The sequence below is a fragment of the Netta rufina genome (genome assembly GCF_964035555.1).
Source record: "Netta rufina genome assembly, chromosome: 2".
Classification (NCBI taxonomy): Eukaryota; Metazoa; Chordata; class Aves; order Anseriformes; family Anatidae; genus Netta; species Netta rufina.
Genome location: NC_140124.1, coordinates 86,620,291 through 86,638,836, shown reverse-complemented (window position 1 = coordinate 86,638,836; position 18,546 = coordinate 86,620,291). Strand labels below are relative to the sequence as shown.

Sequence of the window (18,546 nt, the reverse complement as noted above, 5' to 3'; positions counted from 1 at the left end):
TTTGGGTGCTGCCAAAATACCATTCTAATTAAGTTGACATAGTCTATAAAGCCTGGGTGGTATTACTTCAGTTTTCTTTCCTGTGCTTTCCAATGCTGCATTTTGAAAAGGTTGATGGAAGCTGTGACACTTAGAACCTCACCAGAGCCTTCGTTAAGCTGGGATTTCAGTCACCTTGTGACCTTCAGGATCAAAGGAAGGAATATTCTCTTTCTTCTTCTCTCTGCAGGTGCAGGCTAATACCAATAAATAAATGTACACAAATGCACATGGAACATGTGATCAGTTGGCCAGACTTCAGCTTTCCATTGCACATTAACACATTAACTCTTCTACAAAATATTAACCTATTCTGTAAGTTTATTTTCTGTTTTGTGTGTGCTTAGGTGGAAAAGCTATGCCCTGTTTGTCCCAGGGAGAGATTTTTGCAAGTAGGCCAACATACTTGCTTCTAAAATATCATCTGAAACTGTTTAAGGGTTGAAAAGCTTAAGGGGGTAAGAAAGACTTCTACATTTATCTCAATTTTATTTATTTATTTTTAAAAGAGAAATTCCCAGTCTGTGTCCAAGAATAGAGTGCCAGTAACTTCGTAGCTGTGTCCTCAAAGGCAGTTACGTGGTACAACCCTGACTGTTTGCTGTGAAGTGCCAGTCACCCATAAATTCGGAGGTTGCATGTTGCGTAATGCCAGCAAATGCATCCGAGATTACAAAATGGTCTCTCTGCTATAATAAGATTGTTCTGATTTGTTAGTGAGGCAGTGTTAAAATACACATGAGGTAACTATGACATCAGTATCTTAAAACTGCAAGTACTTTTTGCAGCTGAGTATGCTCTGGCACTGCTAGTGCTTCATTGCACTCATTCACTCCAGTGTAGCCTCCCAGTTGTGTACTCCAAGCTGGATTGGCACGATTTCTACGTTCCAATCAGTCCGTGATGTATGTATTGCTTTTGTTTGGGTTATCTTTTGCATTTCTTGCACTTCTTTACTATGCCCTCTTTAATAAGGCTGCATCTTCTGTTTGGGGAGCAGCATTGTATTTGCTGCTTGCTGCAGTTGCCTCCTTGTGCTGTTTGCAATGACAAGATAGGCTGGCTGTCATCTGGCTTGCTTGGGGTTGCTGTAGTCTAGGACTCAGTTATGCCATTGAGTTACTCTTGGCTTTAATGAATTATCACTTACCAGCTCTACTATGGTAACTCCTACCCTGCTATGACTGAGAGATAAAACATATTTCCTTGTTTATTGCTATTACTTACTATTATTACTTACTCCTTTGCTGCATTTCAGCTGACATGTGGAGTCTTTATCTTAATTGTTTGAACACTTCAATTCTTTAGAATAAACCATATTTGGGAATATGTCACCCTAAAATTCTTTGGAAAGTGAATTAATGTACTGTTGATACTGGGGAATGCATCTCTTCTTACAAGCGTGCAATTTTTTTGCAGATACTAAGCAGAAAGTCTTTCTTTTGAGTGTTCTAACTTTGTGAGCAAGGAGTATACTGAGAATAACCTATGCACTTAAGTGTACCTCTTGTGGTATCTCTGAGATACCATTTTAGTGAGTAGTGTGCTGTTTGAATTGAAATGTCTAAACTTGCCCTCCAGCTTCAGCTGTTTATATGGTGTTAGACAATGTAAATAAACTAGTGCTTATTCACTAACATGTATTATAGATAACTGTAAAGGCCTCAGTTACTTGCTTTGCGTTAAAAACATGAACGTTACTGTCTAAATAAAAGCTTTTGATAATCCTAATCAATAACTCTTAAAGAACATAAAAAAAAAAATCTGCAAAGAGAAGTAACCCATGAGTGTTTACTGATGGTTGGTAATAAGCCCTGTAAATTATCAAAATGTAGAACCTCTATAATGTCCTTGTTCTGAAATGATGCGTCTCAAACTTTGTTAAATCCAGGAAGAATGTTTTGACCCACCTGAGAACTTTGGAGGGCAGGAAAAGCTGAAGGAGGAATGTGGATGGCTTTGATTGATACTTGCCTGCAGCTTTCTGTGTGCGACTGCAGGTTTTTGTTTTGAGGTCTGTCTTATGGTCAAACATGCTGCAGCCAGTCCTGTGTTGCAAAAACGACCAAGTTCTATGAGAAGCTTTACTGAGACTGCTATGTAAATCTCATCAAGAAGGAAGCTTCCTTTTAAAAAAAGCATCGAGGCAGAGGAAAGCAAGCTGTAAATAACAGTGGATCTTGGGTGAAACAGACTTAAAGTGCTTGAGAAACTGATCAGTTGGTCATGTGATAAAAGATTGCCTTTTGTTCTTTTTTTCTTTATTTTGCATCAGTCAGAAGGGGAAGAAAAGATCTGGAAGATTCTTCCACAGAATCAAGGAATGTTGTACAGAAATGAGGAAACAGAAGTAGAGAAATGTGCTTTAGATTACTGCTCTGTGAATTTGAGAGTCCCTTTTTCCATATATTTTTGGGTCTAGAAAGATGCCAATTCTGTTTCATAGAATCATAGAATATCCTGAGTTGGAAGGGAGCCACGTGGATCATCGAGTATGCATTATATGCATTTCAACTATTCGCTTCCCTAGCTTTTGTTGTCAGGAGGCTCCAAAGGTTACAGGAGTGGGAAGCATCCTATCCTCTTGTCGGCTTGGTAAGGGGAAATTGAGTAAACTGTGTGCAGCATTTCAGCATAATTCTTAGTGATATGTGTGTTGATTTAAACTACGTTTTCCACCAGAATCGGTAGTGGTATGACTTTCTTCAACAGAACCTAAGTATGTCTCATGCATGCCGATGCACTTGTTCTTTTTGTATAGCAATTAGGTAGTAAAACGTCTTGTCTGCAGTTTAGTTTCTGGGTTGGGGTCCTAGAGACACTGGTTTCCAAATCCCATTCGTGGGCAGGGGAAAGGACTGTTTGCAACAGTGGAAAGTTCAAAGCAGAGAGGCTTAGTGTGTTGGATCCAAAAAACCAGCACTTTGGAAGTGTGCAAGAAAAGAAGACTTTAGTCTTGTGTACCGACTTGAGTCAGTAACCACAAGGGGAAAGTAATTGCCTTCAAGAAGATGCAACTTTATATTTTGTTTGGAGACTTACCCAAATGTTTATCTTCTCTGAGATGCTTGGAAAGCAGTAATTCTCACAGACGTGCAGTAGGAAAGGTTTGCCAGCTCCTAATGGCAGTAAACAAAGAAAATGAAAGTTCATGGGTTGCCTAGGCCAATGTGATAGTTTGCTGCCACTGGAAAGGAGTGATTTTGTTCCTTTCCTTTCCTGCACATGCTCTCCAGCCATTCGCTTTGTGCCAGTTGAGCTGCTTGTCAAATCTAAGTTTAATGCACTTAACAGAAAAATAACCCAGCAAAACAAATGAGTTAATTAACACAACAGAAAAAAAAATACTTTTTTTTTTTTTTTTCCCCAAGCTGAACTCATTAAGGACCATACATGGTGCAAAATGGGGAGAAGGAGGGAGTGCCAGAAAGTTTCTCAGAGGAAGTGGAGGAAGAAAGCAGAGCAAGGGATGATGAAGAGTGGGATGCCTGTCCTGTTCTTGGCAGCAACAAGCTATTAAATCATCCTAACTGTTGTATAACTTCACTCTGAGTGTTCAGGTTGAATAATAAAAGCCTAAAATAACAGAAGGAAATCATTATTCAGACCATTTCCCAAAATTACAAAATTTTGGATTCCATAGTATGAGGAGTGTGACTGGGCTTAAAAAAAAAAAAAAAAAAAAGGGCAGGAAAAAGACAAAAAAGACAACATGAAGGACAGAGTCAGTAGTGTATGGGTAATCTTTTTGGTTCTCTGGAAGAGAAGGTAGTGAGAAAGTGTATATGCAAAATTAGAGACCATTAGTCACTACGTTTTCAGCTGAAGTTGTCCTTGGGCTGCCTTGTTATGCATCCCTTGTCCCAGTCATGCATCTATGGACCTGCCCTACTTCTGCATATGGCTTGCTGATGGGATTGTGTACTGTATAGTTCTTCAGTTTCTGTCTAATTAACATTTCATTTAGACTCGAATGTAGTCTGTTTAGTTGTCAAAGTTCCTGCTTCAAAGCTATAGATTTAACTATTAAGAGGTAGAACAGGATTTTGAGTGATCAAGGGAGATGGTAAAACTGCAGTTTCATAAATATTTCATAACTTCATTACCAGTTTGTTTTTTAAGCTGGAATACTTTCTTCAGGGACAGGGAGAAAAATCCTTGCTTAAATGGGCAAGGTGCAAAGTAACTATTTCTCTCCCAGCACATTTTATCCTTACTGTCAGCAAAGCTGGCCTGACAGGAGGTGAACAGGAATTCACATGCTATGAGTCTTGAGGAGCCTTTTCAGAATTTTAGGCAGCTTCAGGAAACCAAAAAATGCTGAACTGCGTATATTTTATTTAATTTTATTTGGCAAGACTCAGTGGGATGGCATCAGTTCTTCTGTGCTTCTTCTGAAGTATGTATCTGTTTTGGCTTTCAAAAGCCTGAATTGCTCTTGCCAAGATTCTTCACTTTCTGGCAAAATTACAATGGCAAATGGCTTCCTTTACAAGGTGTAATATTTAGACTAACAGCTTTGCAATTAAGAATGGCAAAGAGAATTATATTCCCTTTTTTATAAGACCAGATTTTTTAGTATGGAATCGTGGGAGTGTTTGGACTTAACTGAAGTGCTTTTGATTGATGATTTATATTTTGAACAGTGCTTTTCATTTTAGTGCGCAACACTCGCTTGAAATTTTAACTAGAACAATGCGTTGTTTTCAAAGATATATTCAAAGTATTACTCCAGCTAGGCAGTTGCTCTATGTCGTAGACTTGCAAATGCGTTTTGGGTGCATATGTATAATAAAATGTGTGCGCACATGCCAACTTGTGCAAGAGAAGTGGGAAGAAATTAAGAAATCTGGAAGTATTCTTAACTATTATCTGCTACTAATCTCAGTAGACTATCAGATGTCAACAAATAATGTCACTGAATCCTTTGCAGTTGGAGAGTGATGGCATTCAGGAGTATTTGGGGAGGTATTTTTGGAGTGTCAGGCAAGTGAACTTGTTTGAAGAGAAGTTGCACAAGTATAGGTTTTCAGTGTGGGAAAATCAGAGACAGGGTGCAGGGAAGGACTTTCAGAGCTGGGGAGAGAAGCAAGCATGTGGTAGGAGTAAGTAAAATGGGGAAAAGGAAAGTTGAAGTTTTGAGAAATCTGTTCAGATGCTATAGGGTTGTCCATGGAAACAAACAAAAAAGGTGTGTGTGTGGGGAAAGCCTTTTGTCTCTTTGTCAGGCAATATACTTTGTGGATCTATGATGTATTCAAGTGCCTAGCAGGGCCACACCGTGCTTTACTTGTGCAGGAGGTTACCAATATTAGTTTGATGTCAGAGACTTCTGGGTGTATTTGTTTGCCAGCCTGCACTAGGGATACTTTGAGTCCTGCTTGACCATCACCAGAGGGGTTCCTCAATCTTGTAAACTGACACAGGCTGTACCAAAACCACCACTAAAAGAGGGGAAATCACTTGGAGATCCTTATACATGCTGATTGTTAAAGCTATGTTGAAATCTGTTGGCGAATGCTTGTGCTGTGTGGCACGGGCAGCCAGGGAAGATGGTGGCACTTCCCTTCTGGCCTTCAGGGCCATGGCAGGGCTGTGTGCTGGTGAGGAGCTGTGTGGATCACCCTCTTGCTTGGAGAAGCACATCTGGGTCATGAAGTTTACATGCAGCTGGGGGCACTCTTAGCCTTCACCTTTTTCAACTGCAGAATATTTGCTGGCATGCCTCAGGCTGCTGTCATCCAAATCCTGTTTCCATTGCAACTGCAGCAATAGGAGTGGTCACGTAAGGCAGAGTAAGAGCACCCGTCCTTAAGCCCTGTGTTGGTGTTGGGGCTTGTTAGATGCCTCCATCTCATATCTCCAAAGCATAGTGTTGGGTAGATCTGCAGAGAAAACAGAAAGCTTTCCAAAACACCATGAAGCAATGGGGACCCTGGGAACAGGGTGAGGGCAGCTGAGGTCTTGTAGATTGCTCTTTGTGTGGGCCAACAAGGCAGGGTGTCTTTTCCCCAGCTCTCAAGATGTTGAATTATAAGTTGACCCAGACACTTCTGAAGGTGACTTAGAGATGAATATTGTATGAATTCTGCATTAGGGTTTTGTTCTGACTGACTGTAAGACCGAAGCTTTGGTCTCCACTGGAAATGCTGTAGTGTGGGGAGAAGTGAAGTGATGACACAGTGTCTGAGAGACTAAAAGACATGTAACCAAGAGAAAGACTTTTAACCTTTATGTTAAACCTGAGGTCTTGCAGAAAGGTTGTCAGTTAGGTGAAAATTTAAGGCAGTATTGAAGCTTTTTTTCCCCTCCCTCTTCAACAGTAGTTCAGTTAAGGAAAGCAGAACATTACAGAAGAAATATACTAAAATACCCAGCCTAAATACGCAGAAAGAGAATAGTATCCAACAGATTTGTAGATTTTTTAAGCTATCTTTCATAAAAGAAATGAACTTTGAGTTTTCAAGCACTCTCGAGCTTGTCTTGCAACTCCACCAGATTAAAATCTTTTTTTTCTTATCCTTCTCCTGTTCCTAACTAATCTGCAAGTGATTTTTTTTTATTGTTGTTATTGTTTATTTTTTTTAATTGTTTTTCTCCTGAATTTAGAGACTTTGACAGATGGCACATGTAGAACCTGGAAAACTTCCTGAATTGGCAGAGTGACCATACCATCTTCCTGCCATCTTCCTATTGCTGTAGCTGTAGGTGCGTAGGCTGTGTACGCTTCCAGAGTGCAATTTGAGATATCATTTCCTTTGCTGAAAATATTCAAGGAGCAAGTGATAAATCAAAAAGCATACCTGGTGACAGGCTTAATTTCTAGTTAATAGATAACTTAATCTACTGGTTAGGTGGGTAATTTGAACGTGAATAGGAACAACTCATTCAGACCAGCATTAATCTCCAGGATGCATACTTGCAATGTTTTCCTTGCTAAATGAATATCAATCTTTGTTTAGATTATGTGAGTTGGTTTAACACTTTTGAGAGACTGAGACGTCAAAGCTGTGCCTCACAATAGACTATTCTTTAGAGAACATCATACCAAAAGCGAATCTCCTTATGACCTTTTAAATTTGGTTTATCATGGCTATTCTTTGTTCAGGGACACTCTGTCCAAGGAAGACCTCTTAAGTCAGTGAAAGCACGTGAACTCATTTGGTTTTGAGCGTGCCCAAACTGTGTTGATGCTGAACGACTGTTCTAGCCAGTGAATGTGCCAAGTTTTGTAACAGTAATTGACTGCATAGCTTATTTTCTATTTACAGGCCTTTGTAGTTTTCTTCTCCCATCTAATGCATCTGAAGGGCAGTAAATTGGCACTTGATTTTTTTTTTTTTTTTTAATTTATTTATGCTGTTTAACTTGTATGGAAGAATATGTAAGAATATACAAGCTAAAAATCATGTAAAGACAATAGGAAAGAAGAAGTTGACTTCTTTATCGTCATTTTTATCAGCTGAACATATGAATTGGTATAGAGTTCCGTCCCTATAAAATATATTGCTCATTGAAGTTGTGATACAATAGAGCCTTAGATCTTAAAGGTGAGCAAAGGCTTTTTTGTATTATTAAGGCAGGACTATTTGATAAACTGCTTTTAGACAGACAAAAGAGATGTGATCTTAAATCAACGTTAATGTATGACTGACTAGGAATGATATCATCTAAAGATTATTGCTTTCCTCTGTTTCTGTGGTGTTAACAAGTGAATACTGAAGAATGTAGCAGTGAAGCAAATAGGTCTTGATAAATTATGCAGTCTTGACTTCAACTATTGTTTGAGGTAATTGATGATCTTCCACTGCTGTAATGGGGCTGTAGCATAAACTGCAGCACGCCCTAGAGTAGACAAATTGGTCTGGTATTGTTTAGGAACATATTTAATCTCTCTTGTTGCAAGTAAATCAGTAGCTTTTGCTGAAACATCAAGATAAAGACCAGCATTTCAATATTCAGTCCTAAATAACTTACAGTTAAATTCACAGCAGTGCTGCCTTTTCCTGTTTTCTAAATACTGAGGTAATCAATAAATTTAAAATTGTTGCAATTCAAGGCTGAAATATTTTCCCATATCTCTTTAGGTAAACTTTCTTTAATCTTTGTGGGTTTACAGACAAATACACTTCTGTATTCTTGTTGCACTGTACCAACTTCAGAACACCTAATCCAGTGGTTTGCCTAATTTCACTGTAGATGCACTTAGAGAAAAGTGTAATCCCCCAAAGTGAAAGGATGTTTTTCATCAGCCAAGATAGAAAGGGTTTTCTTGAAACTCTGCTTGGTTTTCCCAGAACCTACCGGGAGAATGAGTCAAATCTTGCCCTGAAAATGAAATCTTCAATTCCCGTTTAAGAGCTGGCTGCACACTGTAGGTCTGGATTAGGAGCTAGATGGCTGTACAGCACTGTTTGTTTATGGACTTACATGATGAAAGATCCTAGCAAGAATACAAGTTGGGCCTCATACCTACAGTTACATGTTTGAGGTGATTTTTTTATTTTTTTATTTTTTCCCGAAATGTGAATCTGGTAAGATTTTAGTCTTAAGCTTAAGTAAATGCTATGGACAAAGTATCTAGAATAAACAACTTGATTTATGCATATTGGATTAAATTGATTTTCAAATTTGCAGTTGCCAAACACTGTTTCCTCTCAAGGCTATGAATTGACCACAGAAAGCTACCGCCTCAGGAAAACCGCAGAGCACAGTAACTTCTTCCTAGAAAGAAGCTCCCAAAAATTTGTCTGCCTTTCTCATAGGCAGGAGGGTACCATATCTCAGCTAAATGTATCCTGGAACTAGATTGAGTAAAGTCTTCTAGATGGGGGCATGGTTTCCTTGGGCCAGAAGCTGCAGCTCCTATTGGAGCTGTTTTCCCAATATATCTTTTACCTTTGTTTATGACTTCTCTGTCACATAAATCTTCCAGAGAGCTTTGGTTTGGTAACAGCTTATGCCTACTGGAGAGCAGTAAACTTAGTCTGTTGTTCTGAATACATACTTGATATTTATAGCAATGAACAAGACAAGAGCTTGCTTGTGGTGGAAATAAAAGTTCTGTATCTGCTTTGCAGTCTTCTCTCCTATCCCTGCCCACCCCATCTGCTAAGATGTGAAGTCACTTGTCTTATACTGCAGGGATGTCTCCAGCTGAATGCAACTGGTTGGGAGAAGTCTTCAGAGTAGCAAATAATGCTTTACATATGTGCTTTTGTTTAGCTTTGTGTCCTTTCTTAACATGCAGTGGCCTTATTTTATTTTAATACCATCAATTTTATTTCTTCTTTTTTTAATTTCTTTAGCCATGTGTGCCTTTATGTTACATCTGTGGTAGAATTCAGACTGTATCTGATAGCAGAAATGGTGCATGAGAAACACTTCTCACCTTGCAAAGTTGCTGCTAATAATCACTCACAGGAGGAAATTCAAGACTTGAATGCAGATTTGCATAGAAAACCCCAACTGAGGTACTAGGTGAGAATAAAGCCGTGAGAGAAAAGACAGTCTGGAGAGGGTAAAGGGGAGAATTTGTATAATTAGATGTAGAAGGCTAATGCTGCATAAGTGGTTATCACCTTAACTACCACATTTCAACATTTTCTTTCTACAGCTGAGAGTGTAGTGTTGGTTGGCAAGAGCCAGTCTTTGGGTGGCTTGGGTCTGTGTGATGAGTAGCTTTCTCTGTTGCTTGGATCATGGAAACAGAGGAGGAGCCATCTAGCCTGAGAATAGTTGTCTTGGGCTCTTGAATGAAATATTAAGTTGAATGTGCTTTCTAGGCTACAGACAGCAAGCTTGCAGATTTGCTACTCCAAGTTGATGCAGATCTTTGTCACCTCATCTTGCTCTTCTCGGTCTTCCCCCTCCAACTGTTTTCAATAATAAGTTGATGTAATGTTTTCAGTATGGTTTCTGACAGTTTGTTTGTACTTTGCAGGTCCTGTGAAGCAGTAGATGTGATTTGAAGAAAATTTGAAGGAACAAATGGCTTTAGCTGGCTGCCCAGACTCCTTTTTACATCTTCCTTATCGGATAGTAAGTTATGAAACTGCATGTTCATGTCAGCTTGTAGCATCATATCGCTATGTGCCAGTGATTGATTGTGCGTTCAGACTTTTCATCAAACTGTCTGGCAATTCTCTGGGTTTTGCTAAGATTTGGTAGCAGAGCCTCTGTTACCATTCTGTATGCAAGACCTGCTGCTGGAAAAAATTGGGTCACTAATACGTAATAATTGGGTCACGGGTTAAGATTTGATACCTCTCCTTGAAGTAGCTGGTTCATATCTGGGAGAAAGCACCTGTGTGCTGATCCCTTCCACACCCAGCCCCCTAAAAAGGCAAGTGACAGTACCAGTGAAATGCCTTGCACCAAAAAGGATCAGTTTGCTGAATGCTATATTTGTAGGAACAAAGGCAGAGATTTTTACACTTGGTTAGATCCTATGTTTGTCTAGTCATTATGCTGTATCTAAGCAGCCAATATGGCATATTACAACGAGTATTTTAAAAAACCTCAACTCAAAGGTGCTAGGCAAATATGCATACAGAAGTTCTCGTGTATTTGTTTGTTTGTGGTTTGTTTTTTTTTTTTCTAGACAGTTGTGGTTGGCATAATACATGCTTTGTATTTTTTTATGGAACTGCATATCTGTTTTTTCAGGCGTGACCTGTTTTTTGCCCTTTTTTTCTCTTGTTTTCACACAGTGCTTACTACCCTAAGGATTCAGTTATGATTTCAGGCCCTGCAGATACACAAATGATTAAACAGAGTACCTCATGACATAGAAACCTTTTTCTTTGTCCCAAGAGAAATAATACTACTAATAATTACTACAGTTATGCTGCATATCTGGAAAAAAAAAAAAACAAAACAAAACACAAAAGAACGAACAAAACAAAACTTTTACAAGATACCGATCCATTTCATGATAGGCCAGCTTATACTTTTTTTCCTTCGACAGGAAGCTTCAAATTCATTAACTAATTGCTAACTATTAGTTACTAATTATACTAATGTTAATATAGGCTGAGTTGTCAGCTGCACGTACCTCAAGCATTTTCCTGATAGCAGGAGCAACATAACAGTCCCACTATAACTTTGTGAGTACAAAAGCAGTTATAAAAACAGAACGGAATTCAAGAAATTGGAAGTTCTGAGATTCTTTTATTATATCTGTAATTTTTAAGAGCATACGTGAATAGATGTGCTTGGACTCTATAATCTTGATGCACTATGAAATTATGCTTCCAGTTCATCTAGAGCATCATCTGAATCATGCTAGGGTGAGGGAGAGAAGAGGTACATAAGAGAAATTGGACACTGTAGGCAGTAGTTTTTGAGCTGCAAATTCTTTACTGGATGCCAAATTTTCTCATGAAAATGTCTTCAAGTGCCCCTGCTCAACAGCCAAGAGGTACATCAAAGGGTTGCTGCAGCTTGATATGTGAGCAGAAAGGATGTGAATTTACCTTGCTTTTCCAAAACCTATGGATAATCCGCTTTAGTCTAGGGCAGTCTACAGACTGGAAGACTCAAAGCAACATGGGTTACTTAAGATGGTGGGGAAAGTGACTTCTATTAACTAATATTTTTAGTCATAGCTTACTGTGCATTATAACAATCCTAAGTGCTTGTAACAGGTTTAAAGATGAGCTTTGGAAGCCCATTCACAACTACTGTGCTTTCTGTCAGAAGTTAAGTTCACATTTAAAAAAAAAAAAAAAAAAGAAAAAGAAAAAACCCTGAACATCTGTTTTTCCACCCCTACTAAATCTGACTTAGAAGCTTTCATCAGCTTGTCTTTCAAATTTGGCTACAGTACCAGTATTGTGTTGGTAAGGGGCTGAAAGAAGGTTAAACTAAATATGCTCTAGATTAGAGTGTGAAGAAGTATTCTATTTTTTTACAGTACATTTTCTGACTTAATATGAATGGAAGGCTATGCCGAACACTGTTCCAAAGTCCCTAAGGTTGGGATCTTAATGCTGCAACTTCAGTGTTTAGAATAAATTGACACATTTGAGTTTGGGATTACATTCAAAACAGACAGCAAGAGAAATGAGAGCCTAGCTAAGTGAATATGCACTACAGAATATCCTTTAGGATGGCCTGTTGCCAAGCTACCCTTACCCTTCTTATTTCTATTTTGGGGGAGACAGGAAGGGTATACATCCCTGACTTTTGTATTGGGCTCTTCATTTGCAGTGTTTGCTGCTTTTAGAAGCTTTTGGTTGTTGTTTAAGAACAGCTTTTTTTAGTTTTCTTAGGAGTTAGCACATAAACCAGTCACACTGTGTGCATTCTCCTAGAAACAATCTCTAGCTTTGTGGAAAAAATCAATACTACCTTTTAGTGGCTTTCAGGAGCCCTTTCCAAATTCTCTAACTCTTCAATAAAAATCCGGCAGTGAGAATTGGCAGTGTTTGTCTTCTGTTCCTGGAAATTCAGAACATAGTCCCAGAATTTCTCAGAAAAAATGGGATGATTTACTGTGTTTCCGTTCTTTTGCAATCTGTAGTCACAACAGTATTTATGTGCAGTGACTTGAACTCTTAGGGAAGATTTAGTTCTTTAACCCTTTGATGCGCGAATTGTGTAAGTCTCAGTGACATAAAGTGGTATTTTTTCTTGGTTTCTAAAGACAAAATTCTGGGCATGAAGGGGGATGAGGTGTTCTGTTCATCTTCTCTTTTCTCCCTTCTGTTTATTTTCTCATAACCAAGATGCTGGAAAAGTCTGTATGTATAGTTAAGCTCAGTAGAGTTTATTTTCAGAGCTGAATTCTTAGTAGAGGAGAGAGTTGTTCAGATCAAACGCATCATCTAGCTTTGCATAAAATGCACTACAAGCACTTGGTCACAACATAGGGAGAAAATGGAAATTGCTTTTTCTCCCACATGTACAGCCTCATGGATTTCAGGATTGATGGTAGTCCTGTTATCCAGATAATACAGCAGAATACCACACATCATACTTGAGAAGCTTTGTCCCCTTCAAGATTGAGGAAATAAATACTTAATAGAATTAATCAATCAGAGTCTAAGTAGTGTAATAAAAGCCTCCTCCTTAATGCTGTTAGATTTTTGGATGTGAAGGAAATGTTTTGCTGTGAATACATCAGAAATGGTCACACTTCTTTGCCTTGAGCTGGGGGAAAAATTAGGTACAAGTTCTCTGGTTTTAGTATGGCAGTTTTGATCCTCGTCTTCCATAAAATCATACACTAAATTAAAAAGCATTTTTTACATGTTTAGGGGTTGTTTGTTTTGATTGGGTGTTTGGTGAAGTTTTCTGTTTTAGCAGAAAAAATTGAAGTTTATTATCTGTACTTCAGAGTTACCTTGGTAGATGCCTGAAACCTCATTCCAATGTAACTTCATCTCAGCTCTGCCACTTTGGGATTGAATAGTGTGATACTTAGTGTCAGTGGAGGTCAACATGCTGTTTTTCATGTTAGTGTGAATAAAATACCTTCAGTCCTTCATCACAAAGCATGAAAAATGAGCTGCAGGATTTGTCCACAAATCATGAAAACCTATGTGGGAAGGGCTGTTAAGACATATGTTTTTGCCCACATAGTCTGCCTGACACGGTTTGGAAAAACCTTCATTCACTTAGTGACAAGTGCCTGTTGAGACTATGGAGGTATATTTTTTTTCTTATGATTTTTAAGATTAAAAATAAACATTTGCTTAACTTAATCTCTTTAGGCTTAAATATATAAGAATCCTGACTGTATAGGATTTGGCCTGGAATTTGGGTTTTTCGTGCCAACAGGGCAATATGGAATGACGAGAGGGAACAAACAGGCTTTCAAAGTCCTTGGGCATAGCTGAGTGAAAAAACACCAGCGGCATTATTGAATTGCGTCATTCTTCTACATATTGTATGAAGAAATGGAGCTGAAATGTTGCTACTGCCAATGCAGAAAGTCATCGGATTTCTGAAATATGGTGTCAGTCAACAGATATTTTGTTGACGATGCTCTTGTTTTTAACAGTTTACATGTTGTATGTGGTGTGTAGGGTTGACGGACTGCAGCAGACGTAAAGTATAAAGCAGTGAGAACATTAGTGAATGTTTTAACAAGACGTGTTGCCTCCAGTATGAAGTTATGAAATCTGTCTCTCCAAGTGCAGATTGCAAATGTCTTTTACAGATAGAGTTGAAGCTACTTAGTAGTTTTTGCAGAAGAGCAACTGGAACTGGCTTTCTGGCCTTGGTCTTTTTTTTTATTTTTTATTTTTTGTGTGTGTGTGGAAAGATCTGTTAAAAGAATTGTCCCAAAAGCAGTTGTTTTCACTGACAAGGAAGTTCAAGTAGTCTGGTACATACCATTTAAAGATGCCACTTGCCCACGTAATCACATGTGATCGGGAGACTGTATATGAAGCAAAAGAAAGAAATTCGTATCTCTTACAAGGCTTTTATACAACTGATTACTTTTCTTTCTTAAATACCCGTCAATTATTTTGTTTTACAATTTCAATTTAAAAATCTGTACTTAGCTGTTTGTAATTCTACTTTTGTATTCTAATTTACACAGAAGCTGCTTAGCCAAATGTGGAGACTTTTTTGAAGATGAATGTGATCAAGGAATTTCGTGTAGCTATATACATATTTCTTCATGATTCTTAACCCACCAAAAAAGATTCAAATCATTCTAATGGTCCAGCTTCTAATGGTCATTTACTATTTACATTACTACTAACAGCAGTGAGGAAACAATCTAGGTATTGCAAGTCAAGTGAAGAAATTACAAGTAAAGAAGATTAGTTTTGCCTCTTCTTGTTAGTGCTTTATGCTTGTATGCTAGACTAATCTATCTTTTTAATCTTGTTATTATCATTTTATATAAGTAGCCTCTTAGATTTGTATCTTAAATTTAGCTCTACTGTTTATATATGTTTAAATCTGCAGAATTTACTGCTTTTCTCAGGAGTCTCTTGGTCAGACTCCTGGTGAAGTAAGGCAGATGTGATGTACATTCACAACTGACGACAGAGTTGACAAATGTGCCTGCTTTATGCCATTCTGTTTTTTTTTCATTCAAATGCGTTCAATTCACGTGTTTTCTTTATTTTTAGTAAGTCTTATAACTACGTTCAAAAATTGATTAAGTAACTTACAGGGAAACCTAATGGAATTTATTCAGGCTCTTCGCAAGACTACTTGGCAAGAAAATTTCCCAGCACTTGAATGACAAGAAAATCATCAGTTGTTGTCAGTGTGGATTCACCAAGGGGAAGTCACGCTTAACCAACATGATAAATTTATATGATAAAATGACTGGGCTGGTAGTTGAGGGGAGAGCAGTGAATATTGTTTACCAAGACTCTAATAAAGCTTTCAACACTCTGTCCTGGAAGATAGTCATGTTGAATTTGTTGATGCATGAGCTGGGTAAGCACACAATGAGGTGGAATGAATGAAAACTGTCTGCAAGGTTGGTTACAGAGGGGTGGTGAAGCCTAGTTGGAGGACAGTGGCAAGCAGAGTACCCTGGGGGTCAATACTAGGTCAAATCCTGTTCAGTGTCTTCATTAGTGATCTGGTCTGTGGGGCAAAGCATATCCTAAGCACGTTTCCTCACACAAAACTTGAGGAGTGGCTGACTCACCAGAGGGTCATGCTGCCATCCAGAGGGACCTGGGCAGGCTGGAGAACCGGGCTGACAAGAACCTGATGAAGTTCAACAAGGAGAAGGGAAAAGCCCTGCACCTGGGGGAGGAACAACCCCAGATACCAGGACTTGCTGGGGGCCACCCAGCTGGAAAGCAGACCTGCAGAAAAAGGCCTGGGGTCCTGGTGGGTACCAAGTTGAACATGATCCAGCAGCGTACCCTTGCTGCTAAGCAGTCTAACACTATCCTGACCTGCATTAGGCAAAGTATTGCCAGCAGGTTGAAGGAGGTGATCCTTTGCTTCTGCTGAGGCCACACCTGGAGTGCTATGTCCAGTTCTGGCCCCCCAGTATGAGAAAGACATGGACGTACTGGAAAGAGTCCAAGGAAGGACAATGCAAATGATGAAGAGACGTCTTTTATGAGGAAAGGCTGAGAGAGCTGGGACTGGTCAACCTGGAGAAGGCTCGGGGTGGACACCTTGTCAATGGATATAAATACCCAGAGGGAGACTGCAGTGAAGATGGAGCCGGTCACTTTCTGTGGTGCCCAGAGCCAGTTCAAGAGGCAGTGGACACATGGTAATGCAGGAGGCTCCATCTGAATATCAGGAAGCAATTCTGTACAGTGTGGGCAACTGAGCACTGACAGAAGTTGCCCAAAGAGGTTGTGGACTGTCCCACCTTGGTGCTATTCAAAAGCCTCCTGGACGTGGTCCTGGGCTAGCTGCTGCAGGTGTCCCTCCTTGAGCAGGAGTTTGGAATATGATGAACTCCAGAGACCCTTCCAACCTCAGCCACACTGATTTACTGATGTGAAAATCAGTAGCAGCGAATCTCTTCAAGTTCTGACTTGTGTGCAACTTTTAAGATGCCACTTCTGGATTCTATAAATAACATGTTGGTAAAAACAAAAACATTTTCTGGTGTTTTCTCACAAAACTTCATCAGATAACTCTGAAATAATGTTAGCCATTAGTTTAGCTGTCTTGTACCAAACTAAATCCTGTACATTTGTCTCCTATGAATGGTATTTTTTCCCAAAAAAGTAAATATTTAACAAGCTGTTTACCAGCTAGTTATTTTGGATAGCTACAAGTGTTTTCATGTTAGTAACAACTCTCATCATGCAAGAAAGTAATTGATGTACTAATCCTAAGATGGCTTCATACTTCATAAATCTGTGTAAATGTAGGGGAACGGAAGTATTTAAAGTTGGCCTTGCTGAAGTCAACTGGAATTGCTTTAGTGATTGTTGGGGAGGGTTGTTTTTAATGAAGCTTCCTTCTACAGATGTTCTGTACTCCACTTATGAGGAAATAATAACTGCTGGAGATTTTTTTATTATTATTTTTTGAAGAGGAATATCAAATTGCTGTGCATTTGGAGCTGTCACTTTTCAAGAAAATGCTGTGGCTCAGATAATTCTTTGTGTTGCTGTCCATGCCAATTGGCTCTGACAGGCCTTTTTTGTCCTTGGTAAAGAACAGATATAATGTTGTGTTATGCTTAAGTATTTCTAAGAAATATATCTAGATACAGACCTCACTGAAAGTTTTACTCAATAGATTTTTCTTGCCTTACACATTCTAAAGGGAGACTGTGTGATCAAAGGAAGGATATTATTTCATAAGCACTTATGCCATTATTTTTCCAAGCTAAAAAAAAACACAAAACAAAACACAAAACACACCACCAACAAGCAAACAAACCCCTAGTCCTGCATGAAGTTGTTTGTGAGAGCAACTGCGAGAGCAGAATTTTTCTATTTCTAGAACAAAACTGTGAGTGAAGTTTCCAAATGTTATTGTTGATGTGATGCCTTATGGCAGAGATCACTTTGATTCTGTACTTGCAGACCGTCTAGCTGTAGTGCTGCAGCTGAGTCCTGAACTTAAGCTGCTGATTCAAACACGAAGGGGTAGCCTAAACTCACCCTGGCTTCGGTAGTGGCTGTGCCACTTTGTAAAGTTAGGGGTTAATTTATCATGTCTAACGAAGCACTAGCTATGACTGAAGATGATCTTAACCTGCTTGCCTTGGATCCTTTCTGATATTTTTTTCCAGGTTCTAGTATAATGCAGTGTGAAATACTCTTTTTCAAGTTATTTCTGTGCCATCAAAACTCTGCCATTTAGCAAGTGTCTTCTGTTTCTAGCATTGCAGGTGTGTTCCTGTCATGAAATGGGGCTAGGATCTTACTCATGTTCTTGAAGAATTGGCTTTGCTATTTCAGGATGGAATTTTACCAAATTGATCAGCTTTCGGGAGTCTTTCATGTAGAAGAGGCCCAAGTATTGGTATTATTGGCCTTTCATGCTAGATAGTATTGATATTTTAATCTGAGGCCTTACAATACAATGTTCTCTTTCTTTTCCCAAAAGAACACAAGTGTCCAGCAAAGCTCTCAGGCGCTATTTTAAGATAGCTTTGGCTTGTGTACTACTGGTAAGACCAGCGTGCATGCTTGAAATTCTAGCCTCTATAATGAAAAGACAAGCCCTCGGAAACAGCCCGTGGTTTTGGAGCATGCTTGTCCTTTGCAAACCGAATGTTAAACAATGACTTAAGACTCTACTACACACTGGCTGTAGCTCTTGATGTCTTACACGTTGGCTCAATTTTTTGACATAATTTTGGCAAGTAGGGGGAACCTGGCAATCCTTCATGCTGGAGGCCTAAGCTCTAATAAAGCGCTTTAGTTATTAGCACAAGTAAATAGTTGTCCATTTGTGCTTCATTAATGCATGTTAGTCATACAGTAAATACTGTCATGCTGGCAAGTTCCCCAGAATACTGAATACTTCTGCACAGTTCAGGAGGGGGTTTCTGACAAAGTGGTGTTGGCACCTTGCTTGAAGAAGTTTTTGAACCTA

General features: G+C 39.0%; 1 protein-coding gene across 6 annotated transcripts in view; it reads left to right on the top strand.

The window, feature by feature from the left end:
• GRB10 (growth factor receptor bound protein 10) overlaps nt 1-18,546 on the top strand; it is a 149,848-nt gene that overhangs the window by 28,866 nt on the left and 102,436 nt on the right. For 5 of the 6 annotated variants that reach the window (XM_084282541.1, XM_084282536.1, XM_084282539.1 and 2 more), the window contains one exon: nt 9,983-10,080. In XM_084282541.1, coding sequence (XP_084138667.1) covers nt 10,030-10,080 — 51 coding nt within the window. In that variant the 5' untranslated portion in view covers nt 9,983-10,029. Of the gene's footprint in view, nt 1-895; nt 945-9,982; nt 10,081-18,546 lie in introns of those variants that run through there. The other variant, XM_084282540.1, reaches the window with a different exon arrangement.